Source organism: Brassica rapa, chromosome A03, assembly GCF_000309985.2.
Source record: "Brassica rapa cultivar Chiifu-401-42 chromosome A03, CAAS_Brap_v3.01, whole genome shotgun sequence".
Classification (NCBI taxonomy): Eukaryota; Viridiplantae; Streptophyta; class Magnoliopsida; order Brassicales; family Brassicaceae; genus Brassica; species Brassica rapa.
Window position 1 is genome coordinate 4,407,582 of NC_024797.2, and position 25,125 is coordinate 4,432,706.

At 35.8% G+C, this 25,125-nt stretch overlaps 6 protein-coding genes, 1 long non-coding RNA gene and 1 other non-coding gene across 10 annotated transcripts; 3 read left to right on the top strand and 5 right to left on the bottom strand.

Moving 5' to 3' along the window:
* Nucleotides 1-27: 27 nt before the first annotated feature.
* LOC103856509 (NAC domain-containing protein 89) lies at nt 28-2,632 on the bottom strand. Its single transcript, XM_009133622.3, has 4 exons — nt 1,814-2,632; nt 1,218-1,471; nt 889-1,104; nt 28-516 (listed from the first exon to the last, which is right to left on the bottom strand). The coding sequence occupies exons 1-4, from the start codon at nt 2,169-2,171 to the stop codon at nt 166-168; spliced, it is 1,179 nt and encodes a 392-aa protein (XP_009131870.1). The 5' UTR covers nt 2,172-2,632; the 3' UTR covers nt 28-165.
* Nucleotides 1,951-17,153, top strand: LOC103856512. Of its 3 annotated transcripts, none has more exons than XM_009133625.3 (10): nt 1,951-1,956; nt 14,774-14,946; nt 15,072-15,241; nt 15,539-15,661; nt 15,782-15,838; nt 16,003-16,083; nt 16,186-16,220; nt 16,315-16,404; nt 16,506-16,665; nt 16,760-17,150. In XM_009133625.3, exons 2-10 carry the CDS (start codon nt 14,793-14,795, stop codon nt 16,862-16,864), a joined length of 975 nt encoding a protein of 324 aa, XP_009131873.1. In that variant the 5' UTR covers nt 1,951-1,956; nt 14,774-14,792; the 3' UTR covers nt 16,865-17,150. The 3 variants fall into 3 exon arrangements, with proteins under 3 accessions (XP_009131873.1, XP_033144657.1, XP_009131875.1); XM_033288766.1 differs by lacking the exon at nt 1,951-1,956 and adding an exon at nt 14,691-14,743; XM_009133627.3 differs by lacking the exon at nt 1,951-1,956 and having other exon boundaries at nt 14,695-14,946; nt 16,764-17,153.
* On the bottom strand, nt 4,851-6,872 carry LOC103856510 (golgin subfamily A member 6-like protein 1). Its single transcript, XM_009133623.3, has 3 exons — nt 6,152-6,872; nt 5,984-6,061; nt 4,851-5,897 (listed from the first exon to the last, which is right to left on the bottom strand). The coding sequence occupies exons 1-3, from the start codon at nt 6,572-6,574 to the stop codon at nt 5,043-5,045; spliced, it is 1,356 nt and encodes a 451-aa protein (XP_009131871.1). The 5' UTR covers nt 6,575-6,872; the 3' UTR covers nt 4,851-5,042.
* On the top strand, nt 11,018-11,089 carry TRNAQ-CUG. Its single transcript has one exon. It is a non-coding gene; the product is annotated as a tRNA-Gln (tRNA).
* LOC103856511 (ruvB-like protein 1) lies at nt 11,304-14,218 on the bottom strand. Its single transcript, XM_009133624.3, has 11 exons — nt 13,991-14,218; nt 13,397-13,585; nt 13,177-13,308; nt 12,955-13,104; nt 12,720-12,875; nt 12,499-12,633; nt 12,239-12,411; nt 12,060-12,159; nt 11,893-11,984; nt 11,735-11,804; nt 11,304-11,650 (listed from the first exon to the last, which is right to left on the bottom strand). Exons 1-11 carry the CDS (start codon nt 14,078-14,080, stop codon nt 11,561-11,563), a joined length of 1,377 nt encoding a protein of 458 aa, XP_009131872.2. The 5' UTR covers nt 14,081-14,218; the 3' UTR covers nt 11,304-11,560.
* Nucleotides 17,154-17,646: 493 nt separating the features above from the next.
* On the bottom strand, nt 17,647-19,316 carry LOC103856513 (vesicle-associated membrane protein 714). Its single transcript, XM_009133628.2, has 4 exons — nt 19,005-19,316; nt 18,728-18,918; nt 18,468-18,631; nt 17,647-18,036 (listed from the first exon to the last, which is right to left on the bottom strand). Exons 1-4 carry the CDS (start codon nt 19,222-19,224, stop codon nt 17,946-17,948), a joined length of 666 nt encoding a protein of 221 aa, XP_009131876.1. The 5' UTR covers nt 19,225-19,316; the 3' UTR covers nt 17,647-17,945.
* Nucleotides 19,317-19,551: 235 nt separating this feature from the next.
* On the top strand, nt 19,552-21,556 carry LOC117132999. The gene is made up of 2 exons (XR_004456799.1): nt 19,552-21,190; nt 21,276-21,556. It is a non-coding gene; the product is annotated as an uncharacterized LOC117132999 (long non-coding RNA).
* Nucleotides 21,557-22,069: 513 nt separating this feature from the next.
* Nucleotides 22,070-24,980, bottom strand: LOC103856515 (NAC domain-containing protein 90). The gene is made up of 3 exons (XM_009133629.3): nt 23,375-24,980; nt 22,603-22,889; nt 22,070-22,521 (listed from the first exon to the last, which is right to left on the bottom strand). Exons 1-3 carry the CDS (start codon nt 23,532-23,534, stop codon nt 22,261-22,263), a joined length of 708 nt encoding a protein of 235 aa, XP_009131877.2. The 5' UTR covers nt 23,535-24,980; the 3' UTR covers nt 22,070-22,260.
* Between the last annotated feature and the right edge of the window lie 145 nt (nt 24,981-25,125).

The following is a 25,125-nucleotide window of genomic DNA, read 5'->3' on the forward strand; positions in this document are numbered from 1 at the left end:
ATCGGTTTGCTTGCAGTTCTAAAACCGTACCAAAAATTGACAGATTACTCAAGTTGAAACACTATACACAAAACAAACCTATACACAAAAACAAACATCAACATCCAAAGCAAGCAATGCCCAAAACACAACAACACAGGACATCGGTTCCAACTACTTACATAGTTACATAGCCTCCTCTAGATAAAACAACATTGCAATGAGAGCCACTGCACCTATGATAACATCCCATCGTACCCGGTTCACCGTTTTGATCGAGTATAGTCCCACGAAGCAGCTCGACAATGGTTCAGTGCAACTGCTCTCTTTTCCTTCCTTCTCCTGTGGTTGTCTTTCTTCTAAGAGTGAAACCATCTGTTTGTCTATCATGGTTGGTAATGGAAGTACCCTTATCGCCGATGCTGCTGACTCAAGTGTTGGCACTTCGTTTGGTGTTTTCCCCGTCGTCACCGCTTCATCAAGATTGATGATTTCGTCGCTTAGGATATCCGCAAAGAAATCCTCATCAGCATGCACCTAAACACACACACACACAAGATTTTATCAATAAGTGCAAGAATAAAGAACCATCATCCAATTGTTATCAAGAAAATTACGCCTATGTGAAACGTTAGTATATATATATCCAAAGCTATCAAATAAGTATATGGATGCCTAAATGGTAGATCAATATCACAACCGGTCCTCGGCACAGCCTTCGGATGAAACCTTCGTTTTAGCCTCAAAATTTTGATAACTAATATACATAAGTTTGGTTGTCCCTAAATTATGGGAAGAATTAAAAAAAAAATCTTTCAAGATCCGTCCTAAAATGTTTATAGCCTTTGAAATCTCAGGACCGGCTCCGATCAATATTCATTGACAAGAAGTGGAACAAAGGGGGCAAACCTGTACATTTCTTGATGTTTCTGCCATTTCAGTGAGAAGATTTTCACCTGGTTCACCTGCAAGGTAAAAATCAATCATGCTGTCCCAATCAGATGGGCGACCTGAACTAGCCGGATCATTTGGCAAGATCATGTGCTTATCGGCTGCTAAATTTGGCTCTGGTGCCTTATGAAACTCTCTGTTCCTCCTGAGCCGGCAAACAACCAAAGCATCGTCCTAAAATTCACACAAGATAATCAACTAAATGTCTTGGAGTGGATCTTGACAATTATAAACAGTATCAAAGTATGTAATCACGTTAACAGTTTTAAGTTTCAGAACAGTTTTACCAGTGGTGATCCTTTCATGGAATACTCGTGCATAATCCACTCCGTTCTTTCTCCTTTTGGTGCACGACCGATATGGAAGACAAGCGTCCTCTTTGTTCCGACCACTTCAGAAGAAGACTTAACATCACGTTCTTTCCCAGTGGCTTTCCAGTACCCCATCTTGGTTGTTCTCCTGTTCTGTGAGCCATGTGGATACTTTTTGCCACGTGGACAGAAGAAGAACCATTCTGTATCAGATTTAACTATTGACTTATCTGGAAAGAAAAAAATAGGAACGTTAACTATCTTAAAACACTCCACGAAACACATGTTGCTGCCAAGAAAAGGTAATGCTTAGAAGGAATCACAAGATCGTAACAACAACAGTTTTTTTTTTTTTTTTTCCTTTTTTTTTGTAAAACAGCTTTGTCAGTTTTCTTTTATCTTAACATGTTACCAAAAAAAACAAAAAAAAATAAGAACAGTAAAAAACAGGACACCCAAAATAGTAATTAAGTTCTGAATATCTGATAACGAGACTGAGTGCACCCAAAATAGTAAGTTCTGATCCCTGAGTGTAAATCAGGCGAACATCAAAGAGTAGAAACAGAACAAACCGGGCAAATCCCAAGGCTCGAAGTTGTAAATATCGGTTTCCGGTATAACCTCAACGGACCGCTCCAAACCGTCCATCTTCCGCTTGAGGTAATAAGAGATCAGCTCCACGTCAGTTGGCGAGAACTTGAACCCTGGAAACACCGTCGACGCTTCCACTGTATCCACAGAAACTCCCACCGGGTCCACCTCCATGAAGGTTCCCGCGTACACAACAGTCGCCACAAGAGAGTATCGCCGCCCTGGAAATAAGACAAAAGGGTTTCTTGTCTCTGGAGAATCTCTGTGCTCTCTCACTTGAGCTTTGATCAGAGAAGACATTTGCAGACATGGGTTTTTGACCAGGTGTTGCGCGGGCATTGCTTTGCTGCATGTCTGATTGCCACGTCACCACACCTAGTTAAACTGAAGTGCTTTATTTCAGTTTAGTCCCTTTACTGTTTTCAGGCAAGTCCTCCTTGACTAGTCACTGATCAACTTTTTCTTCTGGTCAACAAAGTATGTTGACTGTTTATACTGAACCAATAGAGACACAAACGAAAGTCAACATAGTTATGAAGTGATTATTGAACAATACCGGATTTACAAATGAATAGTTCTTTAGTTTTGTTGTGAAAGTATTTTTTTTTTTGATTAACCAAGTTGTGAAAGTAACTTGAAACCATTAAGCGGACACTTGCGAGTCGTGACCAACTTGAAGCTATTTAAAAATACAAGAGCTGTGGCAGACCTGAGAGGAAGCCAAAATAAATTCTTAATTTACAAATGAGAAAAAGACTAGAATAACACCAAACCAAGTTTTTGTTTCCAAAGTAGCATTCAAGGCTCAAAATCACAAAAATAGGTTTCATTAAAGAGGTAATGTACACTTATAAGGGTTAATTAATCCAAACCTTAGGGTTTAGAGTTAAGGGGTTGGTTTTGGAATTAGGGTTTAAAATTTTATAAATAATAAATAATAAAATAAAAAATAATAAATTAAAATTTTAAAAACAATTTCAAAAAGTATTTTTAAATTATAAAAAGAAAATCTGAAAAAAAAATAAAAAAAAAATTTGAAATTTTCTTTTTTAAAAAAATTATAAAAATTTCGAATCTGAAAACATATAATCTGAAACTATAAAAAAAAAATTTTTTTTTTATTTTATTTTTTTTATTTTTATTTATTTTAGTTTATTTATTTAATTTTAAACCAAGGGTATTATAGATATTTTACCCTTTAATGAATGTCATTTTTGTGACTTTCTCCTTCTAGTGCTATTTTTGACACATAAACTTCAAAATGTGCTATTATTGACAATTGCCCTTTACAAATAGAATGCTTAATTTTTTTTATAACAAAATAAAACACCGACTCTTTTTTTTTTCTTCCTTTTTTTGTTAGTTATTGACGTTATTTTTTATTTAATTGATTTTTATGTATTATTTATAAATTCACATGGAAATATTTTATATTTTCAAAACAGAAACATGGAAAATGTCAAAAAGAACTTTAAAATTGATACATAGTTGCCATTATCTTTCACATGCAAATAAAAAATAAGACCCTCACGTTCAACGTCAATATATTTTTCGCGGTAGTGCTATTGGAGTTTTGTATACCAACATCAAGATTTTTGATTGAAATCATTATCGGATCCAAACAGATATATTTAGTTTGTCTGCTTTTCATTGTCTGTCTTGTTGCTTCTGCTTGTTCCATCTTCAAATGTATACATAAAACTAGTGATTCATTAACTTGTTTGGCTGAGTTGTTTTTATGTTTGGAATTATATATCTAAACTTGGTTTGTAGCGAAACTTGAGCAAACAAGTCGTCACCAATAGGTTCATTGAACTTTTCAAAGTTTATACAGACAAAGGGAGACAAAGAGATAAAGCCACACATACACTTGATAAGATCATCACACTGACAATATCTCTGCTTGTATTTAGGCCAATGTCTTCAGCATTTGACCTCTTCTCATGGTAAAGTAAGCCTAGTGGCAGGCACCCGATACTTCTTTCACTCTACTAAATAGTGTTCAAATTTAATGAGTTTTACTTTTCTTTTGTAACAGGGTAACTTTTTATGGAAAATATTGATCCAGAAAAAAAACAAAACAAATTGCAAATTTCACAAAATTTCAAAATATTCACAGCAATTGTGTTCCTATCCCTAAGGGCATCCACAACCGTGTTACTCATGGCTCCATAACCTAGGTAAATCTTTTATATTATTTTATTTTTTTTTCAGTTAAAAAAAAAAAAAAAAAAAAGAAAAAAAGGACCAATCGCAGGTTTCCACCCGGCCATGGGACCCGCGCACAGTGACAAGCCCAGCAAAGAATTGATCCTTACCTACGGACTCCAAGACACAATTATGGCACAGATTCCTAATTTTTTTGGTCCCCACATATTATAAAAATAATTTGTTGCTAAGGATTTTTTTGTAAGGACCACCGTTGCAGCTGCTCTAAGGACCCTAACTTTCATGTGTTACGAGTCAATATCTACAGGAAATGAAGACCTACTTTTCGGGTTTTTTCTTGTCATCTCATTAACTTTGCAACGTTTTGATTGAATTTTAGTTTTACGACAAAACATATAGGGTGATACGTAACGGATAGTTGAGACAAGTTCACATGGGAAGATGCAATGACGGTGTTCGATGTCCACACAATAACAGAGAAAACCTCGTTGTTGTTTCGTTTTTTTATTCAAAATCGTAATACTAATCCATTCTGGCATCAATTATACCTCATTATAGTTCGTTGTTCGTATTCTAATTGTTGCAATTATTAGTATGATTCTAGTTTACCCTGACCCTGCGTTTCCATGTGTGTATCATCAATCATGCCAGCAATCAAATAAACTGTTTAATAAAAATATTCACAAACTCAAACAAATATACAATAATGTACATTATCCTTCAAACCAATCCAAAACATGATTTGATTAGTTATTTAATTAGCTAATGCCTTCTCCTCTAAAACACACACATCTACATTAATACAAACTGTTAGGTTATAAATTCCGATTTTCAAAAGATGCATATATATCAAGGTGAAAATATAATGTTTAATAACATGAATAGAATTTAAAGCAGTGATTTGACTAAGATATGTAACTTATGGTGGTTTATATTAAAATTACATTTTGCTAGATAAAATCCAAAAATTAAATTGAATAAAATACATATACACATTAAAAAATGATACTATTTTTTTCTTGCTGGCTCTGGCTCCGGTGATTACACAAACTCCACGCTTGGTAAGTGCCGATGATTCCACTGCTCCGACGAGGAGGAACCAATGAATCTCATATTGGAAACAATGTACTCTTTTAGAGTCTTCAAAGATTCATCTCTCTCCCCGTTATCAACAACCACTGATCTCTTCTCCACAGGATCATCATCTTCGACATAACCCCACTTACTTCCACTCTCCATGTTCAGCTCAATCGACTTAAGATCACTCTCATCATCAGAACCATCTATTATCTCTAAAACTCGACCAATCTCCGACGACCCTTTTCCCTCAAGAACCCTCCGGAGATCCTTCTTAAGCCGCTCCACGGCGGCGTGTTTCTCCTCGAACTCGAACTTCGCCTCCATAAGCTTCATCTGAACCCTCTCTTCCCTCAGAACATCAGCTATTCGCATCATCTCCCTCTCTTTCTCCATATCCTTCTTATCTTCTCCGATTCCTCTCGCCAGCTCATCGCACACTTCTTCAAGAACATCTCTCGATCTCTTCTCTCTCTCCATCTCCTCCTTCATCTTCCTCTCCCTTTCCTTAGCCTCCTCCAGCTCTCTCCCTAACTTTCTGTTCATCTTCTCCGTTCGTTGCCTGAGCTTTCTCTCGACCACCGCCTCTTCTCGAAGCTTCTCTATTAAACTTCGTCTCTCCTCCTCCTCAGCGTCGAACTCGCTCATCAGATGCTTCAGAGAAGATCTTGCTCTGTCTAGTTCGCAAACCAGAGCTGAGATTAAACGGTTGCTTGCTGTCTTGTGATCGTCTCCGAGTTTGCCGATACGTTTTAACACCTTTACGAGCTCTTTAGACGTTTTTAAGCCGTCGTTGATGTTCTTGAAACGAGTTTTCACCTGTTAGGTTTAGGGTTTAACTAATCAGTGGTTTCTTCTTACGCAAGAAAGGTTGTTTTGTTTTGTAAGAAAGAAAAATAACGTACCGAGTTTGTGCCGGTGGTTTTGTATTCTATTAGTTTTTGTTTCTGAGGATCTGTTGCTCTTTCATGGAGAATGGTTCTCTATGAAAAGTTTGATTATCAAGACTTGGAGTTCAAGAAAAGAATAAAGAAAAAAAACATAGGAAACTTGAGACGGAAGCAAACACTAACCTCTGATCCAAACCGGGAAATGGGATCGGATGAGTTTAGCTGGATGTGATTGGAAGAGATCTCTGTTGGCTTCTTCCTTATGTTTCTCGACGGTTTCTTGCTTCTCAAGTTATCTCTGTCGGAGTTTAGGGCAGGATCTGTGCCGCCGTCGCTGATCTCCCACAGAGTTGCCGCCAGCTTTCTTGCCGACATTGGGAGTTTCTGAAATTGATCTACAGAATGTTTTTCCGGCGATAAGGACAAGAGTACGGGAGTTTTAGCGGCGGAGATGGACTTCACCGGAGTTCCTGAGCCGCCGTTGTCTTGTGCGGCTCTTTTACCGGCGAAAATTGCGCGTTTGAAGCGGTTTTGACGAGCTAGAGATGAAGAAGAGGAGGAAGAACCACCTCTCTTCCTGATCTTGCACCCTTTCTTCCGATCCATAAGTTTGTATTGTAGTACAACAAATCAGCAGAACACAAGATTGTCTCGAATCTTGTCTGAAAATGAATAAAGAGACTGAGGAAAAGATTTGAAAGTTGGATTGGGTTGGTGCTTTTTATGAGAAGTGGGTGATGAGGTTGATCGAGTAGAAGAAACTTGAAGCAGTTTCTGGAAGATATTGTTTTCGAATCTCTGAAGAAACTTTAAAGTGAGTGAAAGAGATATTACAAAAAGAAAGAAAGAGAAAGTTAAGATTAATGTTTTGTGTGTGTTTCCTTTTGCTTTTTCTCAAGTTTTATTAGAGCATCTCCAAAAAGACTCTCTATTATAGAGTTTTGCAAATTCTATATTTGAAGTTTCAAGATATTTTTTTCTAAAAGGAAAACTTCAAATTTAACTTCAAAACTATTTGTAATTTATATTATGCTCCTTATATTTGTCATAATTAATATAAATCCATAAAACTTTTGTAGATAACTAGCACATATATAAAAATATTATAGTAATATTAATTAATAAAATCTTACATTAAAATATAAAATTATAAATAGAAATACATAACTAAATATTAAACTACAAGAAAAATACCACATTATTACATAAAATTATTTTATTAATGCTCCATTTTCGGTTATACAAAATTTGTTTGGACAATATTTTAGAAGTTCCAGAGAAAATTTACTAGACTATTAGTGTTGATGTAATATTTAAATTTGTATAACAATTATGTCTTCATGTATATATCTTCTTAAAAAAAATTATTAAGTTTCTTTTGTAATATTCTTTTTGTCTAAATCTAGTTTTAAAATATTATAAATCTTTATTTTGATTTTTAAAAAAACTTTTATATGTAAAATTTTAATTTATAAAAATAAATTTGAAATATTTAAAATATACAGAAGTTTTAAAGATTAAAACCATGAATAAAAAAATACTTAAGAATCATAAATGTGATGTATAATTAATTATAAGGACCAAAATGCAAATAAAATGATGAAACTTCAAATTTAGAGTTTTGAGTAGTGAAACTTCACTTCTTAAAACTCTAAATTTGAAGTTTTGAAGTTCCTTTTTGGAGAGCCAAAAACTCTATATTTGAAGTTATAGAGTTTCTTTTGGAGATGCTCTTAGAGTAAATTATCTCCCTATTTGTATATGAAAGAAAAAGGGAAGAATAAGAAGAGATGGTTGCTGAGATTCTTTAATTCCTTTTGAAAGACTTTGAAAAAGGAAAAGAGCTTTGAATCTGGGAAATTGTGTTACTTCTTGGAGGAAGAAAGAGAGAAGAATGTGGAGGAAACAAAGGATGGGAAGAGAAAGGAGTGTGGTGTGTTTTGTTTGTGTGCGTTGTCTAATTTGCAGGGTTCATTGTACACAGTACACACCATTAAACCAGTCTTTTTCCAATTTTAAAAAATTATTTCAATAATTCTATAATTAATAACTGTCCTATAACTCATTAATGCAAACAACGACTTGTAAAAGGGTGGTATTATGGAATCTGTCAATCCAAATTAATACTTTTCTAAAGCAAATCTCTCTATAGGACATTTAAAAGACTTGCCAACAGTCTAAAAAGACAGTTCAATTCAGAAGCTTTTTAGGGAATGATCCGAGCAGCTGTTGTAGATAGAGAGTTTGATCAGTGGTTCTCAAATAATCTATGCATCACCCACCATGCTATGACAAAGATTAACATGATTTTAGACAAACATATACTCACTTATATTGTGACATTTTAAAGATAAAATATAGACAAAAATAAAACATATTTGAGAAAATGACACTGGCTATTGATATTATTATTTAAGTTTTTTTTTCTTAAATTTTCAAATTTGGATTGTGTATTTCTGAAATGGTAAATCGGATTTTCTCTCGCATAAACTATTTTCAAGCTAAATGGGGATGACAAGAACAGCTGCAAAGAAATGAGTTTTTATAATTTAAAGGAATTGTGTTTTGAACACCAATTTAAAGCAAAATTTGATTATATAAATTCGTATATTTTGTGTTTGGCATTTGAAAGACGGGCACATGTTTGAGTACAATAATAATGAAATACTTATGGAAACATCCCAAGAGATGCCTTCTTTGTCAGTCAAATCAAATCTCTCTTCCATATCTTTTTAGAGAAATTGCACTTCATGTACAAAGATAACTGCATAATTTGCAGATATGGAAAAGCCACTTTCTCGCTGATGTGTCTTTTTATAATGGCTGTTGTACCCCTATGTTGAGCGAAAACACAACCTATACCATATTCAGAACCTCTGTATCTCTACATTACACGTGTTTATTTTTTATCAAGAGAGAGTTACTTCCTCATCCACCAATCGATACACTCTTTGGTTTTCCTCGATAATTTCATCGCCTATTGCTACAAAATTACCTCGTCTTCTCCATCATAATTGATACACTCTTGATATCTCCTCTCTTCTTATCTTCAAATTTATCACCTTCTTTTCTTTTCTATCGCCGTCACACCATCATGTCAACTAACCGTCGCATCGTCACTCCATCACACCATTACCTCTGCTCAAGCTCGCCATCACACAGTTACCTCACCTCTGCTCAAGCTCACCGTCACGCCGTCACCTCACGTATGTTACAGCTTCCCGTCACCTCACCCTTGCTACAGCTTGCCTTCATTTCAGCTAATGGAGAGGAGGAAGATCCATGATGCTATAGAGGAGGAAGAAGAACAAGAGGAGAGAGAACAAATAAAAGGATGAGAGAGGATGCCGAAGAAGAAGCGAAGAACAGAGGCTCCCGGAGACACGACGACGGAGACTGGCCATAGAAGCTGACGGAAGAGTAAACGTCTGTTTACTGATGACATCCTGGATTACTAGTTGCATGAGTCTCTGTTGAATCACACACAAAATAATCATTGTTGCGAATAATATAATATGTATGAATCACAGGTCTTGAATATCATCTTCCTTGTTCATTACGCGTTTATGTTTTGATTTCATGCAAACAACAAATGCAATATTACAATTCAAGATACAATATTAGTAAAACATAAATAATTTGGTATGAGTTATCCCAAACCAGCTAACAATAAGCATAACCATATAAAGAATATAAAATATTTTAATAGGAAATCTTATGTTTAGTCGAATATAATATATTATATACGGCTAACCATTTTTTTAATCATATATTGTGATTTAATAGATGGTTAATTTTATGTTTAACCGTAAAAGTAAATTCAGTCATATATTTTGCAGTTTATTAGAGAGTTAATTTTATATTTAGCCGTACATGTAAATCTATTGCAATTTGTTTGAGAGTTAATTTTCTGTTTAGCCGATCACAAATTAATATTATGTATTGTGATTTGTTAGAGAGTTAATTTTCTGTTTAGCCGAACATATAATTTTTTTACATTCACTAGTCCAAACACCAAATATAAGACTATTAATGTGTTCGTTTTTCGTAGCCGGCTAACTATAAAAAAAAGACAAAAAAATATGTTAACCGGTTATTTCATAAATTACATCATTATTAAATAGAAAAACAATTCCAAGAACTGTGATAACAATTAAGAAAAAGTACACTACTTCGGTGCTTTACCCTTAGCCTGCTCTTGTCTTCTCAACTGATCCACCAGAGATGATACTTGATGATGGTAAAGTGGCGGAGGCGGCGGTGGATGGTGATGAGACTAGTTCACGCGCCGTCGTACAAAGAGACGAAGAGAAAAAATTGCTTTTTTATATTTCGTATATGATTGGATAGACGAAACTTTTAAATCAAATTGAAAAGAGTTTATGATTTACAAAATTGAGATTTGGATTTGCCAAGAAAGAAAAAAGAGACGATGATAATTCTGAAAAAATTACAGAATAGAAAGAGAAAGAGAAAGAGAGAACGTGAAAGAAGAGACAAAATAATGTTTTTAACTTATTAGATTTCTCATTTTTACATAGATATTAAATAAAATATTAATTTGTTTCTCTTTCTTACCGTAGCAGAGCTATAGGGGCAACTGTGTAAATCCAACCATGAACAGTTTGGGTTTCAGTGTGTTTTTGGCCCAAGTTCCATATTTACAAATTTTAAACTTATGTCATATTTTTTATGCAAATCGCTCATCTTTTTAACTATAATAAATTTAGATAACAATTCAAAATAAATTTATAGCCAGTAAATAAAATTTAAATTTTGTGAGGCTAAGAGGGTCCCACGATTATGCAAGAAAACAAGACAAGGATAAACGGCTCCGATTAATTTGGGTCCTACCTACTCTGTTGCTCTCTTTTATCCTCTGTGGAGTTTTTGACTACTACTCGCAAATCACATGGGGACATTGACAAAATGTAACCACACCTATATACATTTTTGCAACTATTAAAATACTAACAAACAATTCACCGTTATCACTCATATAATGTCAAGAAGGGCCAAAATATAACAATTATTTATGACGTGCAAAATGGTCCCATGGTCTAGTGGTCAGGACATTGGACTCTGAATCCAGTAACCCGAGTTCAAGTCTCGGTGGGACCTTCTTTTTTTTTTTTGTCGAAACAATTGGCTTTTACAAATGGTTAACACAAACTGTTTTCAAAGATTTAAATATCACTGAACATCTGTTTTCTCAGTTCATAAGCCGTTGGATGTTTAAGACATAACCATTCCTTCTCCAAAAAGTGTGAACACTCGCACTGCTGCACCACTCGAGTTTCAGTTTTCCGGTTTCCTCCCACTTTGATTCAAGGTCTGTTACAACTCAATATGAATAAACCCAACTCATGTTACAATCTCAAGAACGAGCCGAGTATTGGCCCACGTACAATACATTGGCTAAACTAACAGAATCTGGCAAAACAATTCTATCCCATCAAGATTAAGATTCCTTCATGTCTTAGAGATTACAAAATAGAGTTAAAAGAGACTCAGCAAACAGAGAAATATTTTGATAAAACATTTTGATTAGTGTTTCTCTTTTCTTTTTGGCCGCATTGGATAAAGTGTTTCTCAGGAGATGTATTTTTCTTGTTGCTCGTGCAAAAGCTTTGCTGAAGATTTGGCATCCAGGTACAGTGATGTTACTTCCTCTATATCAGCCTGTCACATGTTGAAACGCCAAGGATATTATTACACTGGGAGGTTTTTTACAATATGACTCTGCACTACTGTTAAAAAAATTACCTTGCAGATACTGTCACGTCCATTCATTTTTGCCACGATGCTCGCAGGAGACAAAAGCTGGACCGCGTGCCTGCAAGTGAACGCACGGTTTAGAGATGACATAACGAGTTTTGTTTTTTTGGGTAATAAGGGCATAATGACAATCTTAGTCTTAAAACCTTAAGGATGTTCTTTGCCCAATGTCCCCGAGTAGGACCAAACATTCTTCATCAACCGTTAGCTCTTCCACTTGCGCGCGAATGGCTATAATCTGACCCACATTACACATTTATTAGAATGTTGTTAACTAATAAAAAACCGAACCTAAAGTTACAATCAAAATAACCTGTATCATTTCAGAGGGATTATAGATTTGAGTCCTGATAATGACCAACCGATCCAACAAGTCAATAGGGACGCCATGTGGACTAGGCATATCAGTCCCTCTGCAAATTAAAGTGAATCACAGTAACTTAGTTAACCAAAGATTTTCAAAGAATGAAAAGGTTCAGCGCTTCTGCTCACCTTACGTTGCAAACACCTCTGTTTGTTGCAAATATCACTATAGGAGACAATGAGCTCTCAAGAGCACGGTTCAAGTATGAAAAGCACTCCATATCAAGCATATGCACCTCATCGATAAATAGAACTCCTGGAACAAGCTCTGCAACACCTTCATCTATATAACGGTTCACGACCTGCAATAATCAGACATTACATACTATTACTCCTCTAGCATAATTTAATTTTAAACAAAAAATCATTTAGTACTTAGTGAAGATCACCTTGTTTATTTCTTGCCGCAGCTTATCAGTGATCTCAGTCTTCCGGGGTTTCATCATTTGCCCCATCAAAGAAAGTATGTCCTGCCCTCCTTGAGGTTGAGCATTTGCTGCATCCAGATCTTGAAGCGTCACATCCTAAAACCAAAGTGAAGAAATTTTTTAAGAGGCTATAACACAAAGGAGAGTTCTTGGGATAAAGCAAAGGTTATAGAAAAGTAAACCTGCACAATCTCTTTCTTTTTGTGAACCTCTCCTTTAGGAAGTGGAACATATTCTTCTGCTTCCAGATCGAACTCAGTGGCAAAAGCATCGCTTCTACCCACACGCTTGACAGCTCCACTGTTTGCTTCAATGTATATAACATCTCCTACAGCTACCTGAGAGCCAAAACAGTAAATATAATTAGAACTTCCGGACATGATAACCTGGTAATTCAAACTGATGTAAACAACTAACCTTCTCCTTAATCAAGGCATCGTATATAGTGGGATCCAGCTTCAGCTGTTTGGTTCCTTTGACTGTCTTGAGCCCAATGATAACATGGCTGATGCTTTTACCATAACCTCCGGTGAGGCTTTCAGTTTCTTCAGGGGACAGCTCCGTAACCTGGAACTCAAAAGGAAAACATGTTACGGCACAAGAACACAAAGAGAGAAGTGAGAATAGCAGCACACTCACCTCTCCTTCGTAGACGTCTTTGGTTTCCTTGATACGTAGACCAATGGCACGTCTAAAATTCTCCATGAGAACCTCAGTTTTCTTAACCTCCGATGAGTAAACCTCAGATCCAACCATTGGACAGAAGGGAACCTGCAAACAAACAAAAAACAATTAACATTAAGTTAAAAGTGAATAAAATACACTCAGAAGATGCAAAGTGAGGACATCTGAAGATTACCTTACTTCCAAGCTCTTGGGATATACCAAGAGCCAAAGCTGTTTTGCCAGTTCCGGGAGGTCCAGCGAGCAAAAGAGCCTTGCCAGCCATTTTCTTCTGCTTGATCATGTCGACTACAAGACCAGCTGCCTCTCTAGCCTCAAGCTGACCCACGAATCCAGCCGCTAATGGTATAGGGATTCCCGTTGGCTAGAATAGGAGAGACGCAGAGTTAGCAACGAAAAAAGCTATAGAAAGAGATCACACCAGTGCTCTCAAGAAAGTACTATCAGTAAAAGAGCCACATAAAGTTAATGAAACACACAATGAAGGACCTGAGGATCATCACAAAGGCAATGCTTATGGGTCTCAAAGCACTCTTCAGCACCACAATATAGTATAACAAATGCATTTGAAGATTGAAGCTTTGCAGAAAAAAAAGTCTCAAAGCAATTAGCTTTAAAATCATTAAAAGGTTAAAACTTTGAACACTAAACCCGAAAGAACTATGAGCTATACGTGCGTACTACTGCAAGCTACTAGATTCAAAGAGAGATACTCAGGGGATATATATATAGAGAGAGAGAGAGAGAGGAGGAGGAGGAGAAGAACCACCTCGAGGCCAAGGCCTTTGATATGAGTGTGAGTAGCAATCCGCTGTTTCTTAGCGGTGGACTGGATTTCTTCAATCTTCACCTTCTCCATCTCCCTCAACTGCTATCGTTTTCCTCCGGAGTCTTTTGCTGTATTCTCCGACGACGACGGCGGAAGTGTTCGAGCTCCTCTTTTTTTGATGCTTCTTCTTCACATTGGCATAAACCTCTAGGCCTTTTCTACAGTTTATATGTTAGTCTTTATTTGCTGAATAGCCCTTTATATTCCTATTTTATTACAAAATCACCTCACTCTTTTTAATTGAGTCAATAGAAGGAATAACAATGGTAGGAAACAATCTTTTTTGTTTTCACTGAAATTTTCATTGATAATGAAGAACTCCTTACACCAGCACGAGCAGAGGATCTAAACATCAAACACAAAGAATTAAAACACTTAGAGGGCACTTTTTTCAGCAACAAAAAGATCATGTAACCATCTTGGTTGACCAGAGGCTACATGAGATTGAGTGAAACCACACTGAATTAAATTCTTGCTGATTAATACATTTTTTTAAAAAAATACTTGGCAGAGAAAAATGGTGAACAGAAAAAGATATTAAGAATAATTCCTCAGGACTCAAGAGTTATTAAAATAAATTAAGGGCGAAACTGAAAAATAAGAATAATAAAAAGGACTTGTTCTTGTAACTTTTATTTTCTTCCCATCAAAAAGTCAGATAAGCTTACTACTGTTACTTCTTCTGGAACCACCAGAGAGAGAGAGAGAGAGAGAGAGAGAGAGAGAGAGAGGCTGTCCACACATGGAGACTCTCTCGATTCCCGCCGCTTCGTGGTTTTCCAGCGGCGCCATTCCTCCTCCACCGCACGCGAGGCCTTCGTCGCCGTACCTCCTCCGAAAACCGCCGAGCAGGAATTCCCGACGATTGTCCGCCTTTAACGCCGCTTCTCGCTCCGGTAACAATACATTTCTTCTCCCTTTCTCTATACGTTTTGTCTCCACAATGAATGTCCCTGCTCAAAATGATTCTCATGGTTTCCATCGCTTGTGAAAATTATAATGTGTCTTTGGTGATTTTTAGTGAGTGAGCTCGTGGGGGAGGATGTGCTGCAGATGTTCTTGAAAGACAGGGAAGAAAATGGAGATTTCATTTCCAAAGTTTCTGATAGGCTCTGGTTAAGGGAAGTTCTCGAATCTATTGATCTTAACTCTAATGATGGTGCTTCTTCAGCTATTGGACTAGATAATCAGGTGAACTGTGATATCTTTCTTTTGGTTGTATTATCAAAATGATTAAAGCTGGTTTCTTTCATATGTTCATTGGTAGTTTAGCTAGTTGATCAAACTGTAGGTTTTTAGTTCTAAGTTGTAAAGTATCAATCCGTCAAAAAACTGAGTTTGCTTTTGAGGATTTAAGATCCTTTATTTATGTATTCAGGGATAGTTTGAGATATATTGTCTTGTTGCAACATGGCAGTGAGCTTAGTTTGCTTTCATGGCGGCAAATTTTCTCACTTGGAATTGTTACTTTTGTCGTTATATTTGTAGGAGAGGTTGGTGGATGGCGCAGAAGATGATGATGAAAGCGGTTTCTTGAAACTTAAACCAACTCAAGAGTGGATTGCTGGGGAAAGTGAATCCGCCCCCATGAATAGGAAAGCTCTAGCTAAGGTGTGTCATCTCTTTTTGAATATTCTTGTTCTCTGTCTTCGTTTCACAACCTCTTCTCATTCCAATGGTTAGCTGCGTTTTATCTACTTTCCCTATAACCCTTTTGGTGTTTTGTGGCAGGCATTACGGGATGATAGCGAGCGAAGGAAGAAACTGAACTTTCTGAAATATGAAGCTGTATGATTATTCCTTTCAGTATGTTTCTTTGATTATGGTTTACCAAAACAGTTGTTTGTGGGAAATATATGTTCAGTACGTGATTCCAGTGATTGTTTTGGGTCAGTGAGTTTATAAAAGTTACCTCTGAATGATTATTGCTTTTGTGTATTTTTCTTTTGTAGCTGAAGCGTGAACTGATGTACTTGTCAATTGTAATTGGAACTGGTTGCAGCGGATATTGCTTGCTAGCTTTATCACCACAGGTAAGCTCTCTCATGGGTAATTGTTTTTCTTTTTAAGTCAATCATACGATTAAACATCCTCATGAAACTATTTTTTATAGAAATATTGTTTTATCTAAACAGGCTGCCGTCAGTTATGGAGTTGGAGTTCTTTTCAGGTTAGTTCTCGAGATTGCAATTTATAAGTTCTGCAACATACTTACTCGTGCAGTCAACATCGCATATTCCTAACCAAATCTGCTTCCAGTGCAGTTGCTTGTACCTTCAGCTTTTGTACGGATATGCGGATGGTGTTTCACGCGAAGATGTTCCTAATATCTTCCTGAAAAAGAAGACCAAAAAGTAAAGCTGCTAGTTCATCTAAACGTTGGTCACTTCCTCCATGCAATAGTTTTCATTGGTTACATTGCTCTTAACTTGCTTTTGTATTTGTCCAAACTCAGAATCGGGATTAGAAGTGAAGACCTTGAAGACTTCGTAAAGAGGACAATCAGGGGCAGTGGAATGGCACTCTCTTCCCCACGTCTAGTGATCCCAGCTGCAATCTATGCTCTGTGGATTCTCTCTCACAAGTACTTCCAGAATGACTTGTTTGACTTCCAGGTAGCTATTTCTAAGCTACATTACTTGTTTATGCCTTGAGATCTTGAAAGTCAAATACTTATCAGGTCTCTATTTACAATGTCGTGCGTTTCAGATAGTTCCAGCAATGGTTGGTTTGTTTGTATACAAAGCTGCAGCTCTGGTTCAAGTGTACAGAGACAACCAAGATCTTCAACTCATCTTCCCAGACGATCTGTGACCTTCTGGAGTTGAGACGATCGTTGACCTTCGGAGTTAGAGGACTTGTGAAGCGTTTGGTTCATGGTCTCAGAGAGAAACATAAAGTAGACTCATCTGCTAAGACTTATAGCTGAGCCTGAGGATGTAGAGTAACCCGTGTGTTCTCGTTTTTTCTAATTCTTCAACTTCGTCTCTTTGTATATTTGTACACTTCCCTATATTTTTACTTCTAAATATCTCAATTTTTGTATCACATATATAGATTTTCAGAGAACATACAATATATTTCGTATGTCAATGTGCCAAAACCGAAACTATTGAACACGTGTGAGATGAATTGTTATAAACAATGTACCAAAACTGTTATCTGTCACCTTTTCTTTCTTTCTGCACATACTTTTGTCTTAAGCATATCAACTGGAGTAAGCATTGCCTTGTTAATTAGGCTCCCAAGCCTTATATGGCCTGCAAGCTATACTCTACATTCAGCTGTAGCGTAATAAAGGCAAGTATTAAACCATGCTTTCCCTTTTTGAGCCGCTCGGTCAGTCATGATGGTCACAAACATAACGAAAAGAATAATAAATCTTGTGATTGCATGTCATGACCAGATGATGAGTGGTTATAGTTGTGATACTTTGTGACTTTCAACCGGTTCCATGCGGTGCTAATTTGCCTAAAGTGGTTAAGCATAGATGGAACGGTCATCTTCTCTCCCATATGCTTGAGTTCATCCATAGTGGAAGGATTCAGTTGAATCTCATTCAGTTCAGGTATCTAAGAGAATCTAAACAAAAGATGTGAAACCAAAAAAATCATGTAATTTTAACAACATAAACAAACATTGCAGATGCAGGATTCATAAGACAAACCGGACAAAGCTTTTGGAAGTACAGAGAACAAACTCACTCAAGTGACAAATTCTGAAGCAGAAGGTAAAGTGTTTTGTGAAACTCTGTATCATTCTGACATTTACAAGAGTGTTACATAAGCAATGAAGACAATGACATGTAACCTCAGATCTTAATTCACAAAAACAGTGATCTGTTTCCGGTTGAAAAGTTTTGGAAGTATCATTAACTTCGACAGGGACTCAGAGATCAAGATCTGCAGGAGGGTAAAGTGATGCCTCCACAGAAAGATGCAATTATGATGTACAGCACGAGAACTATCAAGCACGTCAACACTATCCTGTCAACACACAAACAACAATAGCAGCTTCGTTAAAAACCGAGTAACGAATCATTCTAATCTGGCGACTTGGGTCTCCACTGGCTAGTAATTAACTATCCGAACAGAGGCTGTCAATGGAGTCTCCATGACTGGCTGACGCAGCTTCCTCGCTGGCTGACGAGCCTCTAGCCTGTTTCCTTTGTTCATGCTTTGTTTGGGCACCTACTAGTGTTCTTTATTTTCTGTTTTTTTCTTCTTTTTATTTTGGTAACATGTTTTTCCCAATCTTCTGTTTACGAGGTGTGTGTTGTTAGGGAAGCAGTTTGTTTTTTCTAAACTTCACATTATGAAATACAACCAGTGTTAAAAAGAATCATTCTAATGATCCAGAACTCATCCATATAAACGTGTATCCAAGGAATCTACAAGTGAGACAGAGAGATGCTTACAAGAGCTTAGCGTTTTTCATCCAAAGAGCTCTGCGTAAGCGCTTAGATTGTTTCCTGAAGTGAAACGAGTTATCTTGCATCGTAGCTGTTTTATCAACAAGAAGCTCGATCCTATCACCTCTCTCCATTATCTTCTCAATGTTCTCCACCATCACCGATCGAATCTAGTAAACAACACACACAAGTGAGCCAAAGTGAAAAACTTTCGCCAAAAGAGTCTGCCTTTTCAATGAGAACAATACAAAGAAACAGTTTTTAACCTCACTGACTTCTCCTCTGACACGATTGAGAGCATCAACACTAGGATTACTAGAGAAAAACTCCATCTGCTGATGCAAAACCCTCGAGAACTCATCATTCATTGCATAAGCCGGAGCATGATGCGCCACTCTCCCATAGTTTTTCATGAACCTCATATGTATATCTTCCAAATATGAAAACGGTATCCTCCCTACACTCATTCAATCAAAATCAAAAGACTCTGAATCAATCAGAGACTTTCAAAATCACCATGGCAATTAAGAAAGTGAGGCTTACTTCCGAAGGTGTCGTTGGCCATACAGAGAAAGGTGAGACCATCGGATCTGAGGATATGGAAGATGTAACCGTCTTGCGAGAAACAGAGTCTCTCGTCGGCGGTTTCCGGCGAAAGCTTCTCGAGGATCCGCCGCACCACGGCGCCTGTGTTTCCCGTGACGGCGCTGAATTCCGCCAGCACCACCGTGGCCCTCGCCACAACCGCGTAGATGATCGCCATCGGAGAAGTCACGTAACGGTTGATCGCTTGCTCCGGCGTCGACTTTGCTGCGATCCAAGCCGAGTCTTTAATTAAAAGTTTAATAATAAGAGAATACGTTTGGAATAAAACCCCTTTATTTGTTATTGTATGTTTGATAGTCACCTACATATTGTTTTCTAACATTTTAAACCCTATACAATTGAACCATGACTTTTAAATGGATAGTAAACGTACCATTGCACAATCTGATCTACTAGTAATTTGGATTGAAAGATCGAATCACATTTTTATCAAATTGATCCTGCTGATATTGTTTTGAAGGTTTTTTTTTTGTTGTCTAATTCGTAGGTAGAGATTCTAGTCTCCTCTTGTATGAAACCAAATTTTGTTAATATTTAAAACATTGGGTGAAACTTTTTTTTGTCTTTCCAAAATCCAAATTAGGAGCGCAACAAAACCAATTTTTGCATTTAATCATTGGTCTACTTCATCCTCTATTTTATCAAAATGTTCTCAAATTATAAAAATTTCAAGTGGTAGCATCAGGAGAGTTTCTAAATTGGGCCTGCAAATTATTTTTGTTGATATGGGCTCTAACACACACAAAAATTGGACCCTCAAATTTTATATTTTGTTAAAACTTTTACTAAATTTTACAAAATTGGACCCTCTAATATGATTTTATAATAAAAATAAAAATACATATGAAAAAATTTGCGCCCTTTATGAACTTTAGTGTCCTAATCATATGCTAATTAGTATGTTAACTTATATTAATTCTGAAACCCAAAACAATGTATAGTGTATTGGAGAAGGACAAACAATCGACGACCAAAAACACATTTTAGTCTTCGAGCATTGACTGTGATCCAATATTCTCCTCCTTTGTATTTTTGCTCAAGTGACAAACTATCCACGCGACGACGACCAAGACTCATTGTAGTCTTCTTCCACAGTCATCGATCTTTCTCTACATAATAAAACAAATCTGTCCTTTTGGCTATTTTCGTTTATTTAAAGTTTATATCCAGCTGGTTTTGCAAACATGCTCAAGTAAATTAGTTCTCTACTTTTCTTTCTTGAAAAGAGCTTTCTACCACTTTTCTACTTCCCCCCTATATGCTATAATACTCTATATATCTGTTTTATATTAAGATTGTTTTAGTTGTTAAAATTTATTTTTCAATTTTACTTATATTATCTTAACTCATTAATAAACATGATCAAACAAAATAATGTATTATTTAGACACACAAAAAAATTAATGTGTTGTCAAAAAAAAAATTATTTGTATGAAACAATTTTAAACATATCACTTAATATGAAACAGATACAACACTTAATCGTTATATATTATATAACATATGAAATATAATATTTTCACTGATTTTCGATCCTCGGTTTACTTTTATCTCCAATGGTGTTACTCATCATTGGAATCCTTAACAATAAAATAATATATTTTTTTTTAATTTTTTTTGTTTGAATAGTTAAGGACTCTAATCATATTTGTTAGTCCAATGGTGTTATCCATTATAGAATTCTTAGGAATAAAATATAATTAAATTTGTAAAACATTTAATAAATTTGTAAAACATTAAAAATAAGTAAATTTGTAAAACATTTAAAAAATTTTAAAAGTAAAAAAATTGTAAAAAATAGTTTCTGTTACATTGTTGGTTTTACTTAAAAGCAAACATAAAGTTTCAGCGAATGAACTAGCAAGGTTACGTCTCTCGAAACTATATCTCCAAGTTATTACAACCACCATATAAGATAAAAGGGAGGGTTGGTGTCAAATTACTGCTTTCCTTACTTGCGGTTTATCATATATTTGATCCATGTGAGAGAGTACTAGTAGAGAAGCTTGTAAACAAACCTCTTGATATGATCAAGTATCAAAAGCCTTGCCCCTGGTGCTGGTGGAATGTTTACTTCTTGCTCTGATTGTTTCCTTCACCTGAAAGAAGAACAAAAACCCGTGGTAAGTAAAAAGATATGTATACTCTTTTTGTATTGGTTCATGAACAATCAATCAATCACCTTATACATTGTTCCTGACGCAACAGCGTAGCAAACAGCCCAGGAGAGTGCGTGTGCAGGCCTTACTTTCAAGCCTTTGCTCACAAAAGCGTACGCCAACCCACCACCTGAGGCTGAGACCATGCTGCAAAGTTTGTCAAAACCCAATCAGAAACAACGTCTGTAACAGGTTTTCATCAAATCAATATCACCCAAAGAACAAATCTTGAAGATTCTCAGACAAGGAAATATAAACAGGGATCAAAAAGTTGAGTGAAAAAAGAATGAAACTTTACGCAGCCGTAAGATCATCTTTGCTTCTGATTCCTTTCATTATGTGTTCAATTCCCAGACGACGAAACAACAAAGAATCGAATTGGAAATAAGAAAATAGCAAACCCAGACGAAAATCCTAATTCGATTAAAATCCCCAATTCGATTTGAAACCCTCATTCTAGTAAAATCCCACAATCGAACCGTAAAAATTGATGAAATCAACATGCATCAACTCCAAATGCAAAGATAATGAACTAAAACGCTCTGATTTATCTTCAACACCGAAGATCGCCGAATCACCTTTTGTTTCGTCGGAGGAATTTTTTTTATGTAATTGTCGCGACTTCTTTTTTTTTTCTCCTTACAAACACGACCCTGACCCTCACCAATCGGACTTTGCCAACTCATCAAGGACCAAATCCTTAATCTCCTTAGTTAAGGACTCTTTCTTAACTTATGATTTTTTTATATTAATATTTTAATCAATCCCGCATAAGAATTAATGCTAAGGATCTACTTAAACCCCGCGTTGCGGGTGGTCTTAAGACTCTTAACTAAGCTAACAGAAAAAAAATCATTATATTTTCTCAAAAAATGTAATATCATCTTTTGTCATTTATTCTTATTCAAATTATCACGTTACAAGGAAAACAAAAATAATTGGTGGTAATAGACTCGACTAGTAGTAATGTAATAACCCATGGTAATAAGTAATAACTAGTAATTTTAATGTGCTTGCTTATGAATTTCTTAGATTCAAGGCCAATTCAGCTGCTCCCATTCCCAGATTGGTTCAGTTAAACCATCCACCATCTCTGTGTCCACAGAGAGATCAACATGTTCTCCTCCTGACATGGAAATTTCTGGTGAGGTTCCCACAGTAAATGATGTCTCAGCAACTGCAACATCATTTGTAAGCATTGTCCCTGTCTGACGAACTCCCACAGGGCGTCTATCAAAAGCTCTTGAGCTTCCTGATGTTACGTAGACACGACATAAACTGAATTCATGTCTCAACTACATTGAAAAAGGAAATATTAAAGAGTTTCTAACATTTTGTATCAAGAATCGTATTAAAAAATACTTTATACATGCAACCTTAGGGATTGCGGAAACGTTGCCTCTATCGTCAAGGGCTTTGTACTCATTCATCTTCCATTTTGTTTTTCCTCCTGTTGGTGCTCTTCCGGTGTAGAAAACCATAGTTTTCTTGACTCCAATCATTCTGTTATCCTTGGAAAAGACTGGACCAGGTGATCCAGTTGCTTTCCAATACCCTGAACCAGTGGTTCTGCTCGGTCTGCCTCCTCTTGCTTCGCGCTCTTGTCTTGGCACAAAGAAGAACCATTGCTCAGCATCTCCTCGACATCTCTCTCCCGCAAGATCTGCAAAGCCCCACAAAGAGGGTACGTTCCACAGACCACACACACAATCATTATCACGAGTTTTTATTATTTATATTCCATAGGATGTTCAATCATAATAAATCAAATATATCTGAATTAAACAGTACGTAAGACCGCGGTGACAAAAAAAAACAGTACGTAGAACCTTAATCTAAAAACCAAACAGCGTACTCTTACCATTACGATTAATGATTTTTTATTTATCTCATATCTGAACCCGGAAAATTACACACAGAAGGAACCTTGGTTTACTTTGAAAACTAAAGATATAGTTAACCAAAAACTATTTTTCTGAAACAAGAAAACTGAGTAGCCTGAACCGAAGAATGGCAACTATATATACAACACTAAAATAAAGAAGTCTACGTGCTACAAAACCTAACTTGTTTATGCCGTTATGACTCAACAAGTAATATTACGCCATAATGGAGGTTGAAGCTACATTTTTAGTGAGGGTAACGTACCTGGAAGATGACTAGGTTCGACCTCAAAGACATCTAGAACGGGAATGACACGGTGCATTGAGTCACCACTCCTTCCTTCGAGCTGGTTTCGTAGGTAGAACTCAACCAGTTCGTCTTCCGTGGGATAGAAGCGAAACCCAGTTGTAAGGTCCTCCTCCATTTTTATATTTGATAAATAGACTTGCTACAAAAGGAAACCTCTGTATTGTAGATATGTTATGACAAATCTATCTGCTTCTTAAATATAGAACTCATAGACATTAAAGAAGGTGTTGAAGTAGAAGAGATTGGTTTCTCCGAGTGAAATGAGAAAAGTTCTACGCGTTTTAAGGTTTCTTTTATATTTATTATTCCATTTTGTCGGATATTGTGAAAGACAAGGATTTTCTTGTGTGTGTGTGTGTTCGATTACTTTCGTTGTAATGTGTGTTTACTGTTTAGTAAGCTTTTTACGAGCCACGTACGCCAATTGAACGAGTCAAGCCTCGTCTTGGTGTCAAATTTCCGTCTCTTTTCTTACACCAAAAAACAAAAATCGTCTCTTTTCCCTGACTTTTCCATATTTTCAATCCAGCTTGCCAATTTTATAATATAGTTATGTTTCTTTTAAACAAATACAAATTAGTCGTACTTTATAGGTTTAACTTATGTTTCTAATTCCTAGTTTTGTAGAAGACAATTTTCTTTGTCAAGATGTTCGTCATATGTAATTTCTACTTAATACAAAAATGTACGATGTTTAAAAGAATCAATTTTGGGAGGTATATAGTAAAATTGCCATTGACAGCTAGTATTGTGAAATTAAAGTTTGTGTAACGATTTTTGTCATAATTACAGATGACACTTTTTTTTTGTCTGATTAATTATGCTATTACAAACGATGAGAAACATTACATAGACGATATTACAACCGACAATTCTACATGCCTTATGAAGATCCACGCCTGACTGCATTACCATGAGTAGCCATATGAGATCCATTCTTGACGGTATTCCTTGCACCATGCTGAAAATCTCTTGTAAGCATTTTCTCAAATTTTGTGCATAATTCGTCTTCTTCAAGAATTGAAACTCAGACATCTTCCTGTAAAAATTACGTTGTATGGGGTTTGAACACCAGACCTGAGTGTAAAAGCCTTTAAACCTTGATCATTAGGCCACGGTGCTTCCACCCAGATGACACCCTTTTTTTTCCTTTTTTCTTCATCTGTGCAAATAGTCAAATACACGTTATTTATTTATATAAACATCAAGGCAATTTTGTTTGGATTTTTCTTACTTGTGATCGATCTTGCAAAAATAGATTGAAACTTCTAATCTCTATAATATTATTTGGAAACTCAGTTTCATACGTGTTGCACTCACGTTAGCTCTCACAGTGGTTGATTACGATGATACCTTTAATGAATCAAATATATCTAATTATCATTATTAAATATTTATTTTATTTTATTTTTTCTTTTTTATTTAGGTTTCCTTTTTCTTTATTTTTCAAATAACCTATATAATAATTTTTTTATAAATTTAAAAACTAAAATATCTTTTATATATAGTGTAATTCATAATAAATAAAGTTCACAAAATAATCATGATTTTAAAGTAAAGAAATAATATTTACTTTTAAAAGATAATCTTAAACAACATAATACATATTTTAAAATTATTAAGTATTTTATTTAAATCAATATATTTATCAATTTATTACCAAAATCATTTAAATAATATAAACTAAGATATCTTTTAATGAATAA